Raw genomic sequence first — 25,230 nt, forward strand, 5'->3', positions numbered from 1 at the left:
TTATGAATAAGAATGATAATTATCACTGGCTATAACATAAATCACTTTATTTATGAACCGGTTGAGTTCTATTTGAGCCGGAAGAAGAAACAAAGTGACATCCATGCAAGGACTTCTGTTCTTTCATTACTTTTAAATTAAAAAGTAATGAAAGAACAGAAGTCCTTGATATAGTACATTTTGTTTGCACTATATCCCCTTAAACCAGACAATATTACTATGTGTGTGTGGGAGTCACGTGATTTGGGCATGTGCTGCATTCACAGCTTATATGGACCGCTTGCCACTGGTGTGTGTGTGTGTGTGTGTGTGTGTGTGTGTGTGTGTGTGTGTGTGTGTGTGTGTGTGTGTGTGTGTGTGTGTGTGTGTGTGTTTGTGTATGCATAATATGTGTGTGTGTGTGTGTGTGTGCGTGTGTAGTATATGTGTGTGTGTGTGTGTGTGTGTGTGTGTGTGTGTGTGTGTGTGTGTGTGTGTGTGTGTGTGTGTGTGTGTGTGTGTGTGTGTGTAGTATGTGTGTGTGTGTGTGTGTGTGTGTGTGTGTGTGTGTGTGTGTGTGTGTGTGTGTGTGTGTGTGTGTGTGTGTGTGTTTGTGTAATATGTGTGTGTTTTTGTGTAATTGCGGGTAAATGTGATTGCGTGCGTGCGTGCATGCGTGCGGGCCATCTCACATCGCTACAGAGCGCAGCGTTGGCCTTGGCATTCCTGATCTCGGGCAGGTCCTGGTGCAGGGTGTACTGGTGCTTGGTCTTCTCATAGTTGGCTTTGTAGTTCAGCTGAGGGACACATTGAGCAGGACAATAAGTCACAACACCCAAAGCAAAGCAGTACTCTCTTATATAAGAAAGTAGCATAGTGTGACATTTCCCTTGAAGTCATTTTATATGATTAGATGAGATATTTTTTCTCGACAAATCATAACAATCAAAAAAGGTGAGAATATGAATGGATATATTAAAATTTTATAGGAGCCTTTAACTTTACACATTTGTAATCAATATGACTGTTGTAACAATCCAGTACATCAAGTCCATCTCCTAACAATCTTTCTTATGACTCACATTCATTCCCATGTACTTACGTTGCTGACCAGTTGGGCATTCTTTCTGGCTTGGACGATCTCAGGCGTGTCTGTCACTGTGCTGTACTTCACCTGATCGATGTGCTGACGGTAGTTTTTCTAAAATAAAATGGAATAAGGTGCTTAGTATTATGTTAGAAAAGTAACTGAAGACTTATATTAACATATCCATGAATAACTCTTTGCATTGCCAAGCGGTCAGTTACCACATTGAGTGTAGGGGTAGTGGGAATGAGTTTTTAAACATTGTAGTTTCACTTTATAATACATTCTGTGCAATAAATGTTTGTTTACAATGGATGTCGCTAATGACTTGTCTTTCACTTTGATACTCTTTATAAGAGTATTTTTTCAAATCTAGTTACACAGATTATATGTCGACATAAAACTACATGATTGATAATCTCTGGCCAACGTGCTCAATGTGCTAATCGGCTGAACCACCCTTTATCTAGGAAATAATGGCCAACGAAAAGGCTACCATCGGTACAGAAGATGCAATGAGGGGTGTTAGGCAGGGTTGCTCGATGACTGGAGGGTTATATTGCACACTTATAACCAATTAAAAGGGGATAAGGCTCAAATGGCTGAAACAACGCTATCTTTAGAGCTAAATAAATAGACTGATGTACTTTAGCGGTGTGTTTAAATATAAAGGTCTGCATGTGTCCTGATATGGTTGATAAAGGTAAATATAGATGTGCTCACATCCTTGAGCGGGTCTAGTTTTTTCTGGCTCTGGTAGCCCGGCGTCTGGGTCGCTGGGTAGCTGTACTCGCCATGCTCCGTCTTCTCGTTCTCATAGCCTTGTTTGTAGGAGATCTGTTGTGTACAAGGTGGTGTCATCAGCAGAAGAATGTACACAACAGTAGTTTTTATAAAACTATTTCCCCCAGGGTTAATTAAAGAAGACTCAACCCTTGTGAGTGTTTCTCTGAACACAAAATAAGATATAATATATATATATATATATATATATATATATAGGTGGGCAGAACAACAATCTATTTAAGTTCCTTGCGGACATATTTCTTATATTCAATTATATTACCGTAGTTAAGACAGGAAATAAGAATTCAGATTGTTGGAATAAAACTAAATAAAACACACCCGCCTTAAATCTCTAACCAATCACACACAACATTTGCATTGTCGTTACTGCAGAGCTTTCGCTATGTTACAAAAACTTGGAGGTTCAAGAAGTGGCGAAGAGGGTCAGCGAGGAATGTGTTTGTTTGTTTTCTCAGCAATCACGTCGTTCTCACATCATTAACAACTGTAGACGCCTTGAATGCTGATGGCACATTGATTTATTATTGATGACATTTTACATTAGGATACATGAGCTTTGCAATTAGAGGCAGAATGTTAATGTAGAATCTGCATTCTGAAACTGTGTAACGGACTGAAGCTAAGGCGCAAGATGAAACCTCGAAGAACACAAACAAACCCGTAGCTTGGCCACCCTTTGAAATATCCAAAGCTACAATCCCAATATTGGCGATTCCTCAAATGGAACATGCTTCTGAATGTGATGCTTACGTTACTAGCAAGGCTCCGGACTTTCATGGCGTGGGCAGTCTTCTGATCCACACCAGAATCTTCATAGTGGCCCTTCATGCTCTGTCTGTAGTTCTCCTTGTACTTATTCTGTGAGAACAACGGAGCATTTCTCAATGCAACACTAAGAACACAACACACAAAGCCTGAACTGATTCAGGCGAAGTGAACTCATCGATATATATGCTTTTATTCCCATCCTCTAAACTACATTGGATATTAATATCCGCACTGGCTCCCACAGAAGCAACCATCTAAGTTGACAATGATCATCGGATGAAACGATGGAAATAACCTTTGCAGTGCTGTTTGTGTGATGGCCATGTGTGCTGTTTGTGTGATGGCCATGTGATGGCCATGTGGCCATGTGTGGTGCAGTCCTCACGTCGCTGGTGAAATTGGCGACTTTGGCGTGGCTTTTGAACTGCGGCGTGTCGCAGAAGTTGATGCTGTGACCTTTGGAGTGTTCCAGGTCCTTCTTGTACTCGTTCTGACGAGTATAAGACAAAATGCAATGACACCAAAACAAACAGAAAACAAAAACAGAAATGCAGTTATATTTGGCAGCCCTGCTCGGATAGGAGAGCTGGAAACAATTAGCATCCAATGGAGTGTATCTAAATCAAAACGACTGAACCGCAAACACTGTTCACGTTGTTTGGTCTTAGTTTCATCTGTTTTCCTCACACACATCCTCATAAGCTCTAAATATAGCCTCTTGGACATCGAAAGGTAAATATTGTTGCAATACTTTTGAACTCGGCTGGGAAAGTTATTGTATTTTGCAGTACTCTGGAGTGTTTCATAAATCAAAGTGAGCTGACAAAATGGGTCATTTGATTTAAAACATGGCTCACCAACTAGATATGACTGGAGCTATGTGTGACCACACTGGAATGGCATGTCATCTCTGACATGCCTGGCCCAGTTGGCTGATGCCTGATACAGTCAGTATAACTATGCCTTAACACACGCCAACAAACAACAATGAGTGTTGCACACACACACTCACACGCACACGTACACCCATGCATGCGCACACATAGACACACACACATATGTATACTTATAGGTGCACGCACACACACACACACACACACGTACGTCTATGCGCACACACAAACGCACGCACACACACACACACAAATACGTACACCTGTACGTGCACACACACACAACCACAAACACACACACACGTACGCCTATGCGCGCACACACACACACAATACACACGCACACACACACACATGCTTACACATGCTCACACAAACACACACATACACACGCTGTGCAAAACAATTTGTCTTGGAACAATACCCCCATGGCCTTGACATTCATAACCTCTATATAACACCCAGTGGCCAGCCCCTAATCCAGGTCCTGTTCTCCTTGAACCCGAGGCTCCTCACCTCGCTGACAAGCTTGCTGATCTTGCGAGCGTTCTTCAGCGCCAGGTTGTCCTCTGACGTCAGGCTGGTGAAGTGTGAGGTGCCCTTCATCTTCTTCTGGTCTTTCCTGTACTTCAGCTGCGGGTGAAGGGAGAGACAGACGGAGACGAGATGATCCACAGGTTTCAGGAAGGGGATATTTAGAATAGGTTCTCATGAATGTGTTATTTAGGTCGAGGCCATCACCTGACTGGCTGACAGAGGGGGTGGGACTTCAGAGTTCCCAAAGTAAAAGTCCCATTATTCTATTATTTGGAATATATTTGCTTTTAAGCAAATATATATATTAATGGGTCAGTGTAGCAGGAAAGTCAGTAGCAGGAAATGTAACGACTTTGTTTTCTCAACATGGAACTGTTTCCCCACACTTGTAAAGTGAGACTCATCGGGACTACTTTTTGCCCGCACAATTTTGTGTGCAGAGGAAATACTATAGGGTTGGGGTTATTGTGTGTGGGCACAGCGTCTAATCTGGGGAGAGCCGAGTTTTGGCAGTGACAACATCGCTTTGCCACCCGTGGTTCACAGGGTCTTATCGTGGCTGCCTTTGACAGGGCAGGCTGAAATATGAGTGAAACTTCTAAATCACTGTATTCATTCTGTCATGAAACCATTCCTACGACCAGCACAATGTACCACTCATCCTATTGCCTTTGTTGAGAAAGAAGGGCAATAGCTGTATCATGTATTCAATAAGGTTAGCTTTACTTTAGAGAGCAAGTAAACACTGAAATTAAACCACAGGGATAGCCCCCTCTCTGGTTTAAAGACGCTATCGCCATTTTCTATTTTCTATTTGGATTGAGTCTCATGGTTCTCATGCATTTGTTTGACAACTGGCAATTGTTATTGAGCTGAATATTTCAACGGTTGTTATATTTTCGTCAGCCAAGGTCATTCTACTGCTTACCCTGGTAAGTGACATCACTCATTTGAACCAATCCAAAATAGTAGTTGCACAACTGTGTTTGATTTAGTTTGAAATCAAGTTTGTTGCCCCTCACTCGAGTGAGGGATGTGGCAACTATAATCATATTCAAAATAAATAATTTATACAAATCAATATTATTTTATTGAAAGATATAAATATATAAATACTTTGAATGGTTTCCATCATGGAAATTTATTGTTAAATCAGGGTGCAAACAACCAAGGCAGATATGGTTAGATCAGACTGGGTCCTAGCTAGCCCTTGGTGGATACTCACATCACTAGCATGGGCCTGGGCCTGTTTAGCTAGCTTGTATCCCGGGGTAATCATGGCGGGGAAACTTCCTTTCCCTCTCTGCTGCTCGTACTGCTCTGTGTAGGCAATCTGCAAACAGGTTTTCATTCATCAAGTTCAGAAATATTTTCTACTTGAGGTTAACTGCACTTACCGATAATATCTCATTATAAAAAAAATACAAATTTCAGAAATGCAGTTAGATAAGACATACTTTTTACTATAAAATACAGGATTAATCTAGGTCAGGAAATAAGTGAATCGTTGAATAACGTAGAGTTAAAGTGCAGTTATAGTATTTAGTTACAAATATATCTTCACTCATAGATCGCTGTCACTATGTAGGCGTAAAGCACTGTAAGGTTTTACAACAGCGACCACAACAATCAGTATCTTTGATAACATTATGGGCTGTTTGTGCCTAAGACGTTTGGCAGTCAGTGTGGTCCTCACCTGGCTGACGCCAGCGTTCTCCTTGGCCTGCAGGGCCTCCGAGGCCCCGGCCTCCGCGCTGGCCGTGCCCTTCATCTCCTGGTCGTACATCTGACGGTACTTTACCTGGAGGAGGCAGCTACCGTCACTGCTGGTCTTTGGTGTGTGTGTGGTTATAAAGGTGATACTTTACATGTATGAGCACTGAGTTCTTGCATCTGCGAGTGTGTGTGTGTGTGTGTGTGTGTGTGTGTGTGTGTGTGTGTGTGTGTGTGTGTGTGTGTGTGTGTGTGTGTGTGTGTGTGTGTGTGTGTGTGTGTGTGTGTGTGTGTGTGCGTGTGTGTACGTGTGCCTGTGTGTGTGTGTGTGTCCCACTCACGCCACTGGCCATCTCGGTGGCCTTCTTGGACACCAAGTACCCCGGGGTGATGTGAGCTGGGAAGCTGCCCTTCCCTCTCTGATGGCCGTACTCTTCCGTGTAGGCATACTGTCACCGGAGACACGGGTCAGTCTCCCGGGGAAACCACACACCCATAGAAACCCGTCACCCATTTCAACCACTCACCAATAGCAACCGTAACCTCATGGCAACCGGTCACCCATAGCAACCACTCACCGATTGCGACCAGTCACCCAGCAACCAGACACCCAGCAACCAGACACCCATAGCAGACAGTCACCACACAGCAACCGGTAGCCCATGGCAACCGGTCACCCATAGCAACTGGTCACCAATAGCAACCAGTCACCCAGCAACCAGACACCCATAGCAGACAGTCAACCATAGCGATCATTCCCCCATAGCAACCATTCAATGAGAGCAAATGGTAACCCAGAGCATGCGCTAACTCTCAGCAACCAGTCACCCGTAGCAAACAGTCTTTCATAGCAACCAGTCACCCAGCAACCAGACACCCATGGCAAACATTTCCCCATAGCAGCCGGTCATCCATAGCAACCGGTCACCCAGAGCAAATGGTCCCGTAACAGTCACAAAGCCACAAGAGGTAGTGAATGGCCACCGGTAGAAGCTTACGTTGCTGGCGATCTGGCTCTGAGTCTTGGCCAGCAGGACCTCCGGGGGGTCAGCGAAGGTCGTGTACTTTGATACTCGCTCCTCGTGGCCCTTTTTATACTCCACCTGTACAGACATAGAAGTAATGAATATGCAAATATGGATAGAAAACGCTCCACCGATATGAATAACTAAATATTTTATGACATATTTCACCACTTTACGACATTCGAGTTTCAACATACCGAAACACCATAATACATATCGTTTCCAAAGATTTCATTGATATAGTACACTATTGCTTTCTTTTGATGCAGAAATATGACATAGTGGTTTCAACCAACTCACGTTACTAGCTAGCATGTTAGCATTCTTAGCGGTCTGGTAGCCTGGTGTTATCAGGGCAGGGAAACTGCCTTTCCCTTTGGACTCGTTGAAGTCCTCCACATAGTTCACCTGCACAAGGAAACACAAAATAGAGCTTCTTAATTGTTTAAAGAGGCTTGGAAGAGTTAGTGACTGCACTGGTATTGTGGAATAAAAGCGTAATTAAAAATTTTAAGAGGACAAATTTAGCCCAGGGATGGGAAAATGGAAAGATTTACGGACCAGTTTGAATGTATTAAGGGATTCAAATAATAACTAATTAAATCAAGGTTATAACAAAAAAGTCCTCAAATGTTCATAAAGGTGTGTGTAAGAACGGTGGCGTTTGGACGTGCTTACGTCACTTATGGTCTTCTGGGATACACTGACCATATCCTGGTTCATCACCGTGCCAGAGTACCACGTCTGCTGCTCCGAGGTGAACCCAGAGTGGGAGGTGTAGGCCTGGGTCTATCGTCATGACAACCAAGAGAGCACAGGGTGAACAGCCAATCACCACTCAGATGAATATCTCACACCCCTTATCTCTACTTGATTCAACATCTTGGTTACATTGAGCAAAAATACATTCAAGTTCCAGACAAACATTGAATAAAGAAAGTAACTGGGTGTGGTGATATTTTGTTCAAACTTGAGGGGAATTTAGGTGGGGTTTAAATTCTCATTTATGCATTTTCTACATTTTTTTACTTTTACATTTTTTTCGGAGGAACATAGCATTATCATTCATCATATCATCATGTTAAATACTAATAATACTACTTAAAATATAATATGAAAAAAGGACACCATTTTTGAACATAGGACGAAACAAACAAGAGAAACAAAGATAGCGCCTTTCTTTCTGGAATGTCTCACTTGCAGAGCTCCTAAGACATGGGATAAGATTTTACCCCAAACCACAGAAGTCCGATCAACTGAATTTTAAAGAGCGGGATTTGGCCCAACCCCTCTTTGCTTTGATTGACAGGGCTGCATCAGTAGCTCTGCCTAGCGAGGGGCGGGAGCTCACCTGGCTGGCCATCTGATTGGCTAGGCGAGCCTTCTCGAGGGCCAGGGACTTCATGTCATAGTGGAAGGTGGACATAAAGCGATCGCCATCCTCACGATATTTCAGCTACGGGATGCAACCAGACCACAAACATTAAGCCAAGACGGGGATGTGTCTTATGTGCCGTTAACACGTGCACATAACACACATCCTACATGTGTGCATGGACAGGAGAAACAACAATGCATACGCACAAAGCATGCATTTGTACATTTGAAAGTACTTTTGTAAAAGCATAGCACCTTAGTTATTTTCAGATATCAAAAAATACTTATCCTTTATTATCAGTCTCTCTCTATATTGTACCACTTAAAAGCAGTTGTTTTGTTAATGTTATGAATTTGTATGCAGTTTTTGGGGTATATCTTCATTGCTGAATGCCCTTTGGACAAAAGTGACAAAATTGTGAACTATTTATCATCAAATAGTTTTGCTATTAATTGGGCAGATGATACCCCTACCATAATTAATATGTATACCATCATTAAACAAAGAAGAGCCATTTTCAAAGTCCAACCCTCTAGGATATGGCTGGCAGGTGAGCTGTCAATCAAACATCTGGGCGGACAGCCAGTAGTGATGTCACCAGAAGATAGATTTGAACACATCCGGTGGTAAAATAGGGGTGTGTGGGTGTGTGTGTGTGTGTGTGTGTGTGTGTGTGTGTGTGTGTGTGTGTGTGTGTGTGTGTGTGTGTGTGTGTGTGGGGGTGTGTGTGTGTGTTTGTGTGTGTGGGGTTCGCTCTGGTCATCACTTTGCGCTTTCAGTGTTAAAAATATATGAGCAGACAGAACAGAACAGCCAGAGTTCCCGGTAATCAAGTTATAATTCTTCCGTTATCAATGTCGAACCGACTAGCCTGAGCTGGCATAAGACCCTGGCATAATATTAGCGTGCTGGTATTTATAACATGAGACACCCTTGATGCAAGAAGCAGGCCATTCTGGGGACCAATGGCTGATACTCAGGAAGGATCTGGAAGTGTGATGCTCAGAGCTGTAAAGAGTTCACAGACAAATCCTTCCTGAGTAGGAGTGCTGTACCTTTGATGACATTTGACTTGAGTAAGAGGTCAAATGAATGGAATGTAAAAAAATATATATATATTAAAATGTTACTTTTTAGGAGCATTGTGATTGTTTGCTTCTCTGTGAGATGTTATGAAATGTTTAGGACTCAGTAGGATGCATCTGTGAGTGTTTATTCTTGTCCCTCGGTCACCATCTCTTCTGCTACACTCAAAAACAAAAGCTATGATATAAGATAAGCTATTACATAACATATTATAAACGTGTGATCATCATTATATAATTTTTTTTGATATAAACCATTTTATATACACAATTGTGATGGATACATTTGGAATGAAATTTATTGTTACTTTTCCAACAATTACTTTGGATGGTCACACGTTTAGCTTACCATGAAATGTATAATAATACAACAGCAGCGCATAGTATTTCTAACGATTTGCCAGCATCCAATCAATCAGGCAAGAGAAGCCACAGAATAAAAGCAAATCTGACATAGCCAGACGGACAGACAGACAGACAACAACAGGTGGGAGGGCTGAGAATGGGACATGAGGCCGTATTTCCTGCCGTTTAATTTTAGCCGCTCAGGGCGCAAAGAGGAGTTGGGGAGGGGGTTGCTGTCACAGAAACAGAAATAAACAGCGTCGCACTTTCATTCCAAACCATGGCAGTCACCATGTCTCTCGTTCTCTCTCTCCAGCTCTCTCTCTCTCTCTCCCTCTGGATTCTATACATTTTACTAGGGACCTTACAGTAACCTATCTGCTAACTACTGGTTCCGGGCCTCTTTTTATCTTGTGTGTGCGTATTTCTGGCTAAACAGCAACAGATCTCGGGTGGAAGTGAATGTAGGCTACTGTGCACGTCAGCTGCTGCTCCACATGCTTTTGAAACACTTGCTATTGACAATCCCGTGTGATTTATTACCATCCACATTTACCAAATCATACTCTAAGTGTATTGCCACTATTCTGTATCTCCATAACCTTCTGATTCAGAGTTGAAGTCAGTTACCGTAATCTGAATGCAAAACTCATCCTTAAGAGGCAAGCCTATAAACAAAGCAATGACCTAATTCAACATTCTGTACCCTACCGGTGCTGAGATGGGACATCTGTGTCACATAGTCAGTTAAGATCTGATGCCTATTAACCCATCATTGGTGTTACAATACTCCCACCCCATAATCCCCCCAAGAACATCCATCACTCCAACAATGGAGCCCAGACAAGTGTCATCCTGCTGGCGTCTGCACTAGGGGGGGCTTGGGGGGCCTTGACCTTACTCACAACAGGGGCTCTGAATAGTTTGGGTGTCATGTTTTGAGTCAGGGTCCCTGGGTGACATCACTTCAGCGGCGGCCTTACCTCACTGCTCGCCTTGGACTGTATCTTGGCGTTGATGTTGACAGGCGTCTGATAGACGCTGGTGAAGCTGTTGTTCCTGGGATTGTGTCTGTTTGTGGGGAGGAGGGGTAGACGTGGAGTTAAAGTGTGGCCCGTCTAGTTTGCCTCAGTTTTAATTTAGGGATCTTTTCTTTTTTAAATGTTTCACTTTTGTGTCACATTTCTTTCTGGAAACTAATTCTGAAGTTAACGTCGCAGGGGGGGGGGGGGGGGCAACGTCAAAAAACGGCAGTTGGTCATAGCTGTTCAGTTAAAGACAAGACATTTAACCCAACTCATACAAGAAAGAACACAAAGTGGAAATCATTCAAAGCAGACATACGAGTCAACTTCTATTTCTTTGTATTGATATTTGTAAGCCCTCTCCTCAGGTTAGAATCCGCCACGGTTTAGCGTACCTAAACCCTGACGGTACTCACACTGAACAGTACGGCCGCTTCTGGTGGCTCACAAAGTTGTTGGCAGTGAGCACCATGCGGCAGACGTCACAGTGAAAGCAGGCCTTGTGCCAGTTCTGGAGGACAGAAACACACAGCACCGGTCAGGGGGATGTCTGGGACTCTCTGGAGGTATAGGGCGCCACAGGGGACTCATGGACCATCCAGGGACAGAAGCATGAAGACGGGCCGAGGAGACACATCCATCGGTCCATCGATTTTTCAAGACCTTTCAACATTGCATTGTTTGGTCATGAATGCTAAAAAATAAATATATATAATCTTGAGAGCCAATTTCACTAACTTTTTTCAAACAAATACTAACATTTTAATAAGAATACATTTGAAGAAAATTCCAGACAATCAAAACAAAATACTTTAAACCTATATCTTGGTCCTCTAATTGTTATTGGAGACGGTTGGTACTGAAATGGTTTGGCTGACTCAAATTTTTCCATAATTCTTTTTTTCATTTGTTTGAATTTGCCATTTTTACAGAAATTAGATTCAGGATTGCTGTTGCATGTCTTGTGCTCAGATTTGAAAATGGAAATAGACACAGAAAGTCCACATAATATTAGTCCACACCATAAATATATCAAAATGACAAAAGAAAATGCTCACTTCTGTGGCTCTTTGAAAATGGATATTCTGAAGTCTTCACTTACAAACATTTCCCTTCAACATTTTAACCCAGATTCCCTCCTACCTGGTCAATGCAGTTGATCTTCTCCGCTGGGTAGACCACGAACCCACACCTCGCACACGACTGCATGTTGACAACCTGGCCTTTTCTTCACACACACAAATAAGCTCCCCCAAAAAACCTTCAGATAAACGTACAGAGTTAAGAACTAGGAGCAAGCTAGAGGAACACGTGGACTAGACGACAGAGGCAGGGGTTTGTAGCTCACAGTAGGAGAGGTTGGCAGGAGAACTCCTAGACATTCAAATAGGTTAGTGGCTGCTGCTGCTGATAAACTTAGCTCTGGGCTGACCCTCTGAACCTGCCTCTCTTCACTTGACACCAGGCCCCACCCTCTTTTAGTGTTCCACACGGGATTATTGGTCAATCAAAGCTGTCTGTCAACAGGAAGGGCGGGGTTTGGGATGACAGCGTGTGTATGCGTCATGCTCCTGGGATTATGAGAGACGGTCGATTTAGGGAATTTAGTCAGTGTGATGGGGCTCTTTGAAATAGGGTAATGCGTAGTGTTTGTGTCATTTTAATAGTTAAATAAAGGGTTTTAATGCATAGATTGTTGTAGCGTTATACATCAATGTGTACCACTATTAAAAATGTATTAATTACTTGTTTAACGTATTATTTAGGAATTCAGTAATCTCATTATAGCAATATCATTATAGGTAATGGGTGTGTGTGTGTGTGTGTGTGTGTGTGTGTGTGTGTGTGTGTGTGTGTGTGTGTGTGTGTGTGTGTGTGTGTGTGTGTGTGTGTGTGTGTGTGTGTGTGTGAGAGAGAGAGAGAGAGAGAGAGAGAGAGAGAGAGAGAGAGAGAGAGAGAGAGAGAGAGAGAGAGAGAGAGAGAGAGAGAGAGAGAGAGAGAGAGAGAGAGAGAGAGAGAGAGAGAGAGAGAGAGAGAGAGAGAGAGAGAGAGAGAGAGAGAGGGAGGGAGGGAGGGAGGGAGGGAGGGAGGGAGGGAGGGGGGGGGGGGGGGGGGGTGAGAGCGATAAGGAGAGGGCCTGAGAGAGAAAGGAAGGGGCAGGTAGGCTTCAGCCTGAGTTTAGCGCTTCATTGGCACGCCCAGGAAGAAGTTGGGCGCAGGCGCGACAAAGTCGTTTCATTTTCGTTTTTCTTCGGCGAAATCTCGTTGAGACGTCGTTATTCTCCAAGAATATCGATACAACAACTACTTCATAACTTTTTTATGCAAATTTAATTCACACTAGTTACTAGTTACTCTAGTCTGCTAAACTTCTTATATTGTACTTGCAGGCCTACTTAGCTAATTCCACTTGTTGTAGTAATCCGCCTGTGTGTGCTCCTGGAGATGGCCGAGGCATCGGCTCCTGGGTTGCAGCCGGACCAGGCGGAACGGGCAGACGGAGCGGCGGAGGAGGGGGCCGAGGACACCACGGACGCCAAGCCGGACCGCAGCGGAAGGTTTCTCCTGTTCGGCAGGTCAGAACCGACGCTCTTTAATTCAATATTTTCACTACGGTCACCGTAGTGAAAACATATAAACGGCAATGGTGTTCATCTGGACACACAACAATGACATTTAAATCTTGATTTTGTTTTTTTCTCAACTATCCCCTTTAAAAGGGATGCTTAATGAATTACATATCCCACATGTTTGCAACATGTAGTATTTGGGCTAATTATGTTAAAAATAAATAAAAGTAGGCCCGGTCATTGCTTAAATAAAACCCTTCATTTTAATGTAAATTAAATTAATTAAATTAGGGTTAGCATAATTCCGTCGCAGCGGCCTACTGTAGGATATCTATATACTCGTTCTGTGGTCGCATATTTATCACTATCTCGTATCTATATGCAGGATTATTATATCTCACAAGGTGGCAGTACAAACCTTCTGAAGGTTTCGATACGGGGTCAAAGTGTCGGAATCTCATGTTAATCAACTTGGTGGCAATGAAGAAGGATTCTGACAATATTATATCCCAAAATATGAGATTTGTAGGGAAATCGGATAAGCAGGTTGTGTGTGTGTGTGTGTGTGTGTGTGTGTGTGTGTGTGTGTGTGTGTGTGTGTGTGTGTGTGTGTGTGTGTGTGTGTGTGTGTGTGTGTGTGGGGGTGTTTCTGTCTGTGTGTGTGTGTGTGTGTGTGTGTGTGTGTGTGTGTGTGTGTGTGTGTGTGTGTGTGTGTGTGTGTGTGTGTGTGTGTGTGTGTGTGTGTGTGTGTGGTAAATTATTTATGCAGACCATACAACCATGCCCAATCGGTTGAGGCGCAATTATGAGGCAATAATCACCCAGGATATAGCACATGAGCTCAATAAATATAAATTGCAGTAACAATTTGTATATTCGTGTCATTACACATTGGTTGGATCAGATCACTTCAACTTTTCCTTTTATAACTTGAGTAAACCTCACATCAAGTATAAGAATGGGTCCACTTTAGCAGAGCTTTCCAATGACCAGAGTTTTACTTTGAATGGGGGACTTTTATTGTCCTAAGCTCTGAGTTCCACGTCCTTAAACGGCTCTCCATCCTAAGCTACAGGATGCAGAAGCTGTGTGTGAGGTGGGTTGCCATGGCGGGATTCTGCCCCTGTCAGCAGAGGACTAGGGCCTTGTCCCGTTTGAACTCTGCAGGGGTCGCAGTGATAGGAACCCCCCCCCCCCCCCCCTCCCCTCACACACCCCAATACCGATTGAATAGGCGCTTTTTTCCAAGTTTTTTTTAGAAAGCTCTGGCCCAGCGGCGTCCCTGCTGACTCAGGGGGAGGGGGGTAGGGGTCGGGGAGGGGGCAGTGTCCCAAACTTCCTCCCCTCCCTCTCCCACCCCGCCCCCACTAGGCCAGTCCCACCCCTCCCCCCCCCCCCACCACACTTCCACCTCCACCAGCGACACCACACCTCCACCTCCACCACCCTAGTACAGAGAGTATACCAGAGTCCTGGCATCAGAGCCCTGCGGTACACCACCGGATCTGGACTATTGACAGCCAACTCTCTGGGCGCTAGAAGGTCGCAGGAAGGACGCACAACGGCACGTTTTACCGATGCAGAGCGGGGTAGCGCTGAATGAGGAACCCAGGTAAGAGTTTGGTCAGACGAAATGAGAACACCTTCGCCCGCCGTGCAGTCCTCCCCTTCCCCTTCACACCCGTTCATTGGACGGTGTTCATCCTCCGGAGAATAACTTAAGGTCGCTGCTCGGGGAACGATGGGAACACTTTTTTTTGGGAGGGTGGGCTTCTGAAAGGTTCTGGATCACATGATTGTGAGCGAGCGGGCACTGTGTGTTTTGTATGATGGTGTGTGTGTGTGTGTGTGTGTGTGTGTGTGTGTGTGTGTGTGTGTGTGTGTGTGTGTGTGTGTGTGTGTGTGTGTGTGTGTGTGTGTGTGTCAGTGAGGCGCGTGGCTTCATTGTTTCCCCGTCCCCCCCTCCTCTCCGGGGGTCACCTGATGAGCTAGCTCTTCTGGAACCAGGCAGACATTGTGTGGGACCCAATAGCCCAGGAGCTCTCTGGTTGGATCTTTTAAAGAATAGGAATATGGCAGGACCAGCGAGGACCTCACTCTGGACCCTACACCATCTCGGACACTTGAAACACCCGCTTTCTCTTTGATTCGGCAGTCTTTTCTTCCTTTTCGCACGTTTTTTTGGACAATTTTTCACGACGTCCCGCGACCATGGTGTACCTTTAACCGTAAGGGGCTTGACGGTGGATTTCTGCAACCTGATTCTGACATGATTTTCATGCCACCTTTAAGAATGTATGTACGTTCTCACGGCCCAGTAAGTGGTTTCACAAGGTTATTTTTGGTTTCCCCGTTGGTGTGAGTGTGGATGGTTGGCTGGTGAAATCCTGAGAACCTGGAGTAAGTGACACACTATCGCAGTCACTATCGTGACTTAAAGACTCACGGCTGGATGTGGATTATTTTGTCCAAATGTCTTGTTTGATTGAAGTATTCATTATGTTGTTGTGTTTCTTTATTGGTGTAGAACTGTGTAGAGTTATTTCTAGCTGCTACTGTTTAAATGTTTGCCCTATATTTAGAAAACGTATATTAATATAATATTTAATTCATTACCTAGTCACCAGGAGTTCAGGTTCAAACCAAAGTCAAAACTAATTTGGGTTATTTTGAAGCAGTAAATTATTTTATACAATGTTCTTTAATACACTTATTGAACAAACATAACTCCTACGTAACACCCGTCGAAGAAAGGACATATCAACTATATTAAAGAAAAGTACAAGAGCAGTTCATAATGTTGGTAGGAGGGTATTTATTGCTACCAAAGCGACAAGGGGTGTTCAACTATTACCCAAAAGATACCGGGTTTGATGCCTGATGTCCGTAGCAGCTTTCCTTTTTGGCGTCCTTGAGCAAGATGCCTTCTAACCTATGTACCTCCTCAGTGTCCTGCATTTGTACTCACTGTCAGTCGCTTCGGATAAAAACATCTAGTGGATGACTGACTGGAAGAGATAACGGAAAAGCTCTGGGTGTTCCTTGTCCTTCCCTCTCCCACTAGTAAGAAAAAGAAGGATGGCCAGACCCAGGATCAGCAGTACTGTTCTGAAAGCCATTACAGAATTATTTCACCTACATTCCGCTATAAGATGAGCCACCAGCAAGTGGGCAAGTGCATCATCATCAACAACAAAAACTTTGAGGATAAGACAGGTACAGTATTCTTTTTCTTCTATATATCTTTCCATTTTTTCTTGAGGTATTCTTTGTGCCTTTCGGGGCTTGACAGTTTGGTCCACAATCTAGGATGTGGAACAACAATGTGGTGGACTCCGACATTGTTGGGTACCCCGAATGGTCCACCAGAATGGTGGATGTTCAATCGGTAGTCGTGTTATATATCAACATTGGTATGATATTACAATTTATTCTGACATCAATTATCCACCACGCTATTTCTTTGATCTTTCTGTATCCGTCATTGCGGATAAAGTGGAAAATATTTTATTGAAGAGATTCCTTGTACGATCAAACTATGGAAGTGCTTTCAGATGTTCAATTTTTTCAACTTAAAAGCCCTCACCTGCTGTAACACTCGCTCTCTCTCGCTCTCTCCTTCTCTCTGTCTGTCTCTCTCTCTCTCTCTCTCTCTCTCTCTCTCTCTCTCTCTCTCTCTCTCTCTCTCTCTCTCTGTCTCACTGTCGCTCTCTCTTTCCCTCCATCACTCACATTCTCTCTGTCTCTCTCTGTCTCACTTTCTCTCTCTGTCTCACCTCATTCTCTCTGTCTCTCACTCTCTCTGTCTCGCTTTCTATTCTCTTTCTCTCTCTGTCTTTGTCTCTCTTTCTCTATCCCTCTATGTCTATGTCTCTGTCTCTCTCTGTCCCTGTCTCTCTCTTTCTTTGTTCCTCTATGTCCCCGTCTCTGTCTCTCTCTCACTCTCCGTCTCCCTATCATTCTCTCTCTCTCTCTCTCTCTCTCTCTCTCTCTCTCTCTCTCTCTCCCCCTCTTCGTCTCGCTCCCTCTGTTATTTTGTTAAAGGGATGAATGTACGCAACGGCACCGACCGAGACGCGGGCGAGCTCTTCAAGTGCTTCAAGAGCCTGGGCTTCGATGTGTGCGTCTACAACGACCAGAGCTGTGAGAAGATGGAGCACCTGCTCAGAGCAGGTGAGGAGTGGTGCTGGTGGTGATGGTGGCGGTGGTGCTGGTGGTGCTGGTGGTGTAGGTGTTGTTTGTAGTGGTGGTGGTGGAGGTGGTAGAGCTAGGCCAGATTTCCAACAACAATTATCACAGGGATTCAATAGGATTTCAAAATCCAGGACATCTATGAATTTAAAGTGCTCACAGTGCTTGGGAGATGCACTCACAAAAAGTATTCTTAATAATTATCAAGATTACCTTGAAAAAATAGCCTTGATGGCAATTTTTGCCCAACCATAGTGAGTTAGTATTTTGCTTCCGGTGCTTCACGGTTGAATGAATCAACCAACGTGCACTTGACAGTTGTGTGCTGCGGATAAAAAGGAAGGAAAAATGAACCTTCTGCTGGTTGACCCCTGGGGGTTGGAGACTCCACCGGTGTGTGGGACGTGGGTGTGGGGTCGATGATCTGAGTTGTAACATCCTGGCCGTGCAGTTGTAGGATCACAGTTGTGCTATCGCTATACATCATCGTGTATATTAATGCAAATTCATGCATTTGAATTCTAAACGCTTTTCCCAGACTAATTATAACATGGATTATTAATTAAGTGGTAATTCATTCTGAGTAGTAAAAAGAGCCTTTGGCTAAAAGCATTTTCATTAGTTTTCGCTTGTTTATATCTGTGTGTGCATGCGTGCGTGCGTGCGTGTCTAATGCGGATGTGGGTGGTGCTTGCGTGTGCGTCCTCATTGATGTTTGCCTGACTTTGTGTGTGTGTGTGTGCATGTGTGTGTGTGTGTGTGTGTGTGTGTGTGTGCATTGGGTGCTTGTGTGCATGCCATGCCACCTTCATATGGGCCGATGCTCATTCATGCATGCGTGTGCGCATGTATGTGTGTGTGTGTGTGTGTGTGCGCGTGCGGGGTCTAGTGTCGGAGGAGGACCACAGCGACAGCTCGTGCTTCGCCTGCATCCTGCTGAGCCACGGCGAGGAGGGCATGATCTACGGCACGGACGGCGCCATGCCCATCAAGACCATGACCTCCATGTTCAGGGGAGACATGTGCAAGAGTCTAGTCGGCAAGCCCAAGCTCTTCTTCATCCAGGTACGCGTCCACGCACGTCCTCTACACTCATCAGGGAGTCTGTTAGGAGCGGGGGGGGGGGGGTGTTCTCGTGGTCAAGGCGCTTGACTCCCCGCCGAAAGGCACTGGGTTCAAGCCCCATGTCCGCGGTCGACCTGTGTATAACCCACCTGCTCATTTACATGTCATTGGATCTGAATTCACTGTGAGACACTTTGGATGAAAGCTAGCCCTGAAAGAAAAAGCGACAGCATATCGATGGTGAATGTTAATGACTTTACTATTATTTAGTAGTCGTTTAAGGCTAGGCTTCGAAGGATGGCTTTGTAGAAGCCTCAACAAGACTTAGTCCATCTAACAGATGCATCAGTTAGAATAAAAATGTGGGTGTACATTGAAATGTGCAGAAGCAATTTGGTTGCGGCTCATGGCTTAAACAGAATTAATTGTGAATTGTTTCACCAGGTCATTGCTGAGAAAGCTACTCAGGATCTCAATGAAATGTCATTTCATTTGCTTCATCAGGCTTGCCGCGGGTCCGAGTTTGATGATGGCATTCAGACAGACTCAGGGCCTCCCAATGATGCCCTCGAGACAGACGCCAATCCCAGACACAAGATACCCGTGGAAGCAGATTTCCTCTTTGCCTACTCAACGGTCCCAGGTAAACACACTGCCTTACACTTGAATTTGAATCAATGTTTATGGGCTTTGGTGCCTTCTGTGGACAGGACAGTAGCTTGAAGAGGAGAGAGGGGAATGACGAGGCACTAGTACGACTAAAGGTCGGAGTTGCTACTAGGCATATTTCCTCGCAAGTTAAGCTACGTCGCCGCCACTCAAAAGAGGTCGTTGTAGCATACGCTTTTATCCAAAGCAACTTATTTCAAGGGGCTTGAGGATGATAGTAACCCAAGCATGCCAAAACAAAATTGTAGTAAAAAAATTACAATGCTATAGGACATCAGAAAGGCAAGTAGATGGAGTCACAGTGGGAGCACACAAGGTTGTATTCCAAGGCCCCTGTTCTTCGAAAGAAAGCGTGGAACGCATTCAGCATTATGGAGAGTCGAGAAATATTAATGTAATATAATAACTAAACAACAGCCCCAAACTGGCAGACGCAGGTTAAACAGCTGACATTTCCCGATTGGTTAAGCCAAGGAATTTTTACCTGGCACGAATCTGAAAGAATCTGAAGCAGTGGCGGAAAATAACAACCGAAACGTCCCCATTTCTAACCTCCCTCCCCCTGCTGTCCCCGCAGGGTACTACTCCTGGAGGAACCCGGGCCGGGGATCCTGGTTTGTCCAGGCCCTCTGCAACGTCCTCAATGAGTTCGGCAAGCAGCTGGAGATCATGCAGATCCTAACGCGGGTCAACTACATGGTGGCGACCAGCTTCGAGTCCTGGTCGGAGGACCCGCGCTTCAGCGAGAAGAAGCAGATACCTTGTGTGGTCTCCATGCTCACCAAGGAGCTGTATTTCAACTGACCACTGGAGGACTCCCATCCAGATGCTGACTCCCCCACACTGGCTGACCGACTGACGCTCGGACTCACTGGCTGACTGACTGACACTGGGACTTACAGGCTGACTGACTGACACTGGGACTCACAGGCTGACTGACGGACACTGGGACTCACAGGCTGACTGACGGACACTGGGACTCACAGGCTGACTGACTGACACTGGGACTCACAGGCTGACTGACGGACACTGGGACTCACAGGCTGACTGACTGACACTGGGACTCACAGGCTGACTGACTGACAATGGGACTCACAGGCTGACTGACTGACAATCAGACATACAGGCTGACTGACGGACAAGTGCTGACAGAATGATGGTTCACTGACTCTAAGAGACTGTCTATCTTGCCATCTTGACTGACCGACTGACTGATCTGCTTTGAAAGCCGACTGACTGACTGACTGACATATAGACTGACAAATTGCCCAAGTGGCTTTGTCGACTGTTTCAGGTTCTGACAAAACGGTCAAAAACATTCAGGGATCATTTTAAAGGCCAGCAAGGCGCTGGCCATGCTGGTTGGCTGCGCCGTGCATTGCATTGCATTGCATGCCGAGCTGGGTCACAAAACAAGCGCGCCTAACGAACGAAACCTTTTCCAGTGGCGCTTGCTGTTCACGGCGATAATTGCCTCTTCTTCTGCTTATTCCGCTTTCAGGAACAATGGCGTCACATTTGATCTGATCTTTGTCGACAGGCGATGTGAAATATCCATGTTATTCTACCAAATCTGCCAACATTTGCTGCAATTTTTTGTGGGTTCAGGGAGTCCTCAGTGCATTTGTATACATCGTCCGGTAATGGAACTCGATTTTGGAGTTGACTGACTTGATTCATGAGTGTGTGTGCAGCATGGCTTGTGGCTGACTAACTCAGTCCAACAAAAAACAAAAAGCGTTCAAATGCTGTCTGTCTCGGGAAGGGCGGGTGCAGTGGCTACCTTCCACGCAACAGACTTCCATTGTGGTCCTAAAACAATGTTCAATTGTTGTCCGACTGCTCATCGAGTCCAGTATCCATCCTTATAATAATAATAAACAAACAGTCTTTCCTTAGGGAGGCTATGGTAGCCAGCACAGCCCTGGGGCTGGTTTAAGTGTAATTTTTGGGCCACGATGGAAGTCTAGGGCACAGAAGATGCAATTCTACCAACTATTGGTTATGCAGATGTTAAAGATATTGTTTCTCTTTAGCGTTACACCAGCGTTTTCACAATAAGACCAACATTTCAGTATACAGACCAATGAAAGCTTTCTTTCATCATCCAATCTAACGTACCTCCACTGTCCAATGCTGTATAACTTATTGGAACTTAGGGTTAAATCAGCAACCTTTTCCCTGAGTTAGTGAACAAAAAAGAAGCAGATATTAATCTCTCGCATTGGGTCCCAATTTTAATACATGAATAATGAAGCGCCAACGTGTCCATGGCCGACTTTTTAAAATGCACTAGGTGGCGTGAACTTTTTTTCTGTTGGGAAGAGTTATTCCATAAACTTGCTTGGATAAAACATGAAAGTTCAGTTCAGTTGAAGGTCAGCTGGGTGATCTTCAGCTGTGCATTGTTGTTTTTCGACGTTTCTTGGCTGCCAAAAATAATTATTTTGAAATACTATATTGGGACCACAATAAGTATTTACTTATTGTAAATAATAAAATGAATATGATTACAGGGTGTGGAAGAATAATTATAACTCTTAACAATTATAATCGTACTGCCTCGATACCATGACAGCACTCCTAGTAGCACCGTGCTAGTGATCTCAGGTTCCTCGTGTGTGGTACTGAACTTTGGAAATCTTAAAACCAATGCTTTCAAACCAAGTTTAAACCGAGCAATTTAATCCCTTAAGAGAAACTGTCAAACTAAACATTGGCAGGACATACCACTTTATGCTGGGTATATCTAAAAGACCAGCCGCCAACATTTTAGACTTTTCCTAACCTTATTTTTTCATCTTACATTTGAAATATCTCTTACAGACTTTTAAAAACACGGTCAAGTGAATAATCTCATCACATTGCTGAACCGAGGCTTCACTATTGCCAAAAGCACAACTGACCACACTGTATTTATGTATTTCAGTGTTTGTCAGAACAGTACTTAAGGCATGCGTTGCTATGTATGTGATCTTCTAAAGGCTGCGCTTTGCATTAAGAGTACAGTTAAGCGGAAAATAAAGTGGAATTGACAAAAATAGATTTAAAAACAAAACAAACACATTTTCATTTGCTATATTTATTTCATACCTTTTAGGCGATATTTGCACAACTTTGCCAAATCAAAATATTTATAAATGAAACAAAAAAAACTTTGATTGAATGGTTTGCTTATTATTATGATTGTTTTGTGTACCAATATTTAACACTTGAAACTTATCTAATGACATTACATCTGCTGGGGACACAATGCCCTCACATGTTTTTGTCCCAAAGTCATATTTTTCGTCAAACTCAGAGGCAGCTATTACTGGTAGTGATCAGATCTCGTTCCGTGAACAATCCACCTGTCATTTACTGTTTCCACATTTCCTCATGAGCCTGAGTCAGCAACTTTCGGAGAAAACTCCACAAATACGCTTGAATTATTTTTTTGCGGTCGTCATAATTTATTTCCTCCTTTTTTTTTAAAATACTACGGCACCAGTCATGCAAGCACAGTTACAACTTTCAAATCCTCTTCATGCAAGAATGTGGTTTCTGAGCTGGTGTCCATTCAGTGCTGAAAACAGTTTTTGCTCCATGTGTTTTGGATTGGGGTTTAATAAAGAAGGAAACATTTCTCATTTTTAAAGCTTTCCTGTGTTAAATGCTATTGTCCTCAGGAATACAATTTGAAAGGATTTGGATTATATGATTGGATTAAATAAATAATGAGGTATGATTTGGCCCTGATTTTGTAATATTTTCCAATGAGGGGCAATACAACAATGTTGAAATGACTTAAAATCAAAAGAATGCATACGTAAAAAATATTTTATTGTATTAAACACCATGAAAGAAATGCATTGTGTGTTTCTTTGTTCAATAAATAAAATGTCGTTTATAAAAGTAAAAAAAATCGGAACTTGACATGATCTTTTTGTGACCAACTCTTCTCCTTCGATGGACACGCTTATTGTACCCTACTGGCATACGTCCCCATGTAATTGAATAATACTAGCAAATATAAGCAATATGTTAAGTCAACCAGTTACTCTTCCAAGTTTAAACAGAAAATACTTTGAACACGTTCATTTTGGCTGTCTGATTACGGCCATTATCTCTGTGCTAACACAAGTATTTAATAGACGCGTTTATTTTTGACGTGGTCACTTTCCGTGTTGTTTAAGCGTATATGCCGCCTCTTGTAACAATTTCAGACCGAGACCACCAATACAATGCTAGCTGCTAAGTGGGTGTATTTTGCTAGAGCTATCCATGCCCATCAAAAAAGTGAATTGATTGCATTGCTTTTGTAGGAAAAAAAAGAGTCATCTGATTCACAGGTTAACAATGAAATATGAAATTTTATTAAAACTGAAAATTCAGTAGAATATGTATTGGGCAGCAAAAGTAAGGTAACCTCGTGAGACACAAGCCCTCTGGTGGTCCACAAGGGGTAGTGCAAATGGGTCGCCAAAACAATGCAAAACGTGTTGATTTTATTTCATGTTATTTCTCATTAAAGCCTTGATGAATCAATAATCAATATACTGAAAGATTGGAACAAGCAGGTCCCCGTAGGCTTTGTTTGTTAGTTGACAATCTCAGTCAAGTTTTCAACTCAGTCGTTAGCAGGAAACGGTTTGGAATCACTGATTTAAACCACACATCTACATCCTGTTCCTCCATGTATGAATCCCGGTCTCGACTCCAGACTCATAAGGTTTATTATTAATCAGTTGAATTAGAAACGGTATCTCCATAGTGACCTGGACAGCTCCATGTTCTATGCTAACCTTCACCTTGCCTCTGGTGAATGGGGCCTCCTTGTCAGCTCCTTCTTGAGGAGGTGGCAGTCCTTTATCTTCTCCTCCACCATCCTCTGCTACACCTCCTCCTCCTCCTCCTCCTCCTCCTCCTACGTCAGTGTGATGCAATCATCCTCATGTCTCATGTCTTCATGCTTCCCCCTGATCTTCTGTTTCAGGGTATTGGTTGTCTTCTGCAAAGACGACAGAGACAGGGTTGGTATTTCAGTTATTTTTGTAAAAAACAGCAATAAAAAAAAGTCTATTTTTTTTAAAAAGTAAATCGAAAACAGTCTAACTTCATAAATTATCAATGTAACTTGTCAAAATAAATTGGTTGTGCCGATTCTGACTAAAAGCATTTTGGGTGAATGCTCCTTCCACAAATGTGAGCAATGGCAATATAGCGCATTTCTATATCGCACAGTCTTTGTGATCAAAGATTTCTTAAGTACTTACTTGATGCACTTTTATTTTCCCCACCCACTCCGTACTGACGAACGCACATTGATCCTATTTACATATTGGCAAGAGCGCGCTCAGGCTAATCGCTCTCTTCAGAATCGCTACAAGATAGCAACCTTGTCCTTTGAATGGATCTCTATGATTCAACTTCCTCGAGACACTGAGAGGAGGAATCCTCTTCGGGAATGGCACCCTTGACCAATGATATGAAACTGTCTGCTCAAATATTTCCATTGATTCAGTTTCAATTTCCTTGTGTTCATATTCTCTCACGGCTCCTTCCTTCTCCATCTAGCCCTGTCTGATTGGAGGGGGGGACCTCACTCACCACCACCAGTGTGTAGCACCCACTCGGGTGATGCACGGCATCCAATCTGTGCCAGAACGCTCACCACACACCAGCTTGAGGTGGAGAGTGAGGGAATAACCATACAACGCTCGCAGATCTTACCTGAGCTTGTCCATTGGTCTTAACACGCTGACCTGGCCTATCCCGACAACCCTCTACTCCTATTGGCTGTACAGCAGTGAAGAGAATACCCCACCTACTTTTGCTACTACCTGCATATTTAGAAATGTATAGCTGCCCCACATAGGCCAAGGAATTGTTCAGGGAGGGACACTAGGAGCTATCAGAGGAGCAAAAGGTCAGTTTGTAAACTCTTCTTCTGTGCTCTGGGAATAATGCTGCTATTTTCATCTGGGGAGGTTCCGTAAACTTGGAGGTCTTCCACAGCTTCTGATTGGTCCACCGAGTGAAGGAAGAAAGCCAGGTCACCAGGGGCACCAAACAAAAGGCAGCCGCTGGAGCCAGGTGTTTTCAGCTCCTGAG

At 43.8% G+C, this 25,230-nt stretch overlaps 2 protein-coding genes across 6 annotated transcripts in view; one reads left to right on the forward strand and one right to left on the reverse strand.

The window, feature by feature from the left end:
• nrap (nebulin-related anchoring protein) overlaps positions 1-12,072 on the reverse strand; it is a 28,938-nt gene extending 16,866 nt beyond the window's left edge. The window contains exons 1-16 of one of the 2 annotated variants that reach the window (XM_030339918.1): positions 11,786-12,072; positions 11,059-11,153; positions 10,601-10,688; positions 8,161-8,265; positions 7,488-7,598; positions 7,110-7,217; positions 6,783-6,887; positions 6,126-6,233; positions 5,768-5,872; positions 5,297-5,404; positions 4,051-4,167; positions 3,027-3,131; positions 2,624-2,731; positions 1,790-1,903; positions 1,082-1,180; positions 672-776 (exon numbers count right to left, since the gene is read on the reverse strand). In XM_030339918.1, the coding sequence (XP_030195778.1) occupies positions 672-776; positions 1,082-1,180; positions 1,790-1,903; positions 2,624-2,731; positions 3,027-3,131; positions 4,051-4,167; positions 5,297-5,404; positions 5,768-5,872; positions 6,126-6,233; positions 6,783-6,887; positions 7,110-7,217; positions 7,488-7,598; positions 8,161-8,265; positions 10,601-10,688; positions 11,059-11,153; positions 11,786-11,851 (1,647 nt within the window). In that variant the 5' untranslated portion in view covers positions 11,852-12,072. The remainder of the gene's footprint in view (positions 1-671; positions 777-1,081; positions 1,181-1,789; positions 1,904-2,623; positions 2,732-3,026; positions 3,132-4,050; positions 4,168-5,296; positions 5,405-5,767; positions 5,873-6,125; positions 6,234-6,782; positions 6,888-7,109; positions 7,218-7,487; positions 7,599-8,160; positions 8,266-10,600; positions 10,689-11,058; positions 11,154-11,785) is intronic. The other variant, XM_030339919.1, reaches the window with a different exon arrangement.
• Positions 12,073-12,870: 798 nt separating this feature from the next.
• Positions 12,871-22,984, forward strand: casp7 (caspase 7, apoptosis-related cysteine peptidase). Of its 4 annotated transcripts, none has more exons than XM_030340035.1 (6): positions 12,871-13,218; positions 16,277-16,428; positions 17,257-17,385; positions 18,293-18,468; positions 18,973-19,111; positions 19,715-22,984. In XM_030340035.1, exons 1-6 carry the CDS (start codon positions 13,088-13,090, stop codon positions 19,939-19,941), a joined length of 954 nt encoding a protein of 317 aa, XP_030195895.1. In that variant the 5' UTR covers positions 12,871-13,087; the 3' UTR covers positions 19,942-22,984. The 4 variants fall into 4 exon arrangements, with proteins under 4 accessions (XP_030195895.1, XP_030195896.1, XP_030195898.1 ...); XM_030340036.1 differs by lacking the exon at positions 12,871-13,218 and adding an exon at positions 14,602-14,824; XM_030340038.1 differs by lacking the exon at positions 12,871-13,218 and adding an exon at positions 14,832-15,529.
• Positions 22,985-25,230: the final 2,246 nt, after the last annotated feature.

Source organism: Gadus morhua, chromosome 18 (assembly GCF_902167405.1).
Source record: "Gadus morhua chromosome 18, gadMor3.0, whole genome shotgun sequence".
NCBI classification, from domain to species: domain Eukaryota; kingdom Metazoa; phylum Chordata; class Actinopteri; order Gadiformes; family Gadidae; genus Gadus; species Gadus morhua.

Bases quoted from the DNA above. Each gene is read 5' to 3' on its own strand.
- casp7 (XM_030340035.1), top strand. From the start codon at position 13,088: ATGGCCGAGGCATCGGCTCCTGGGTTGCAGCCGGACCAGGCGGAACGG. The intron at 13,219-16,276 runs GTCAGAACCGAC...CTCTCCCACTAG, and splicing joins AGGTTTCTCCTGTTCGGCAG to TAAGAAAAAGAAGGATGGCC. The intron at 17,386-18,292 runs GTGAGGAGTGGT...TGCGGGGTCTAG, and splicing joins GGAGCACCTGCTCAGAGCAG to TGTCGGAGGAGGACCACAGC.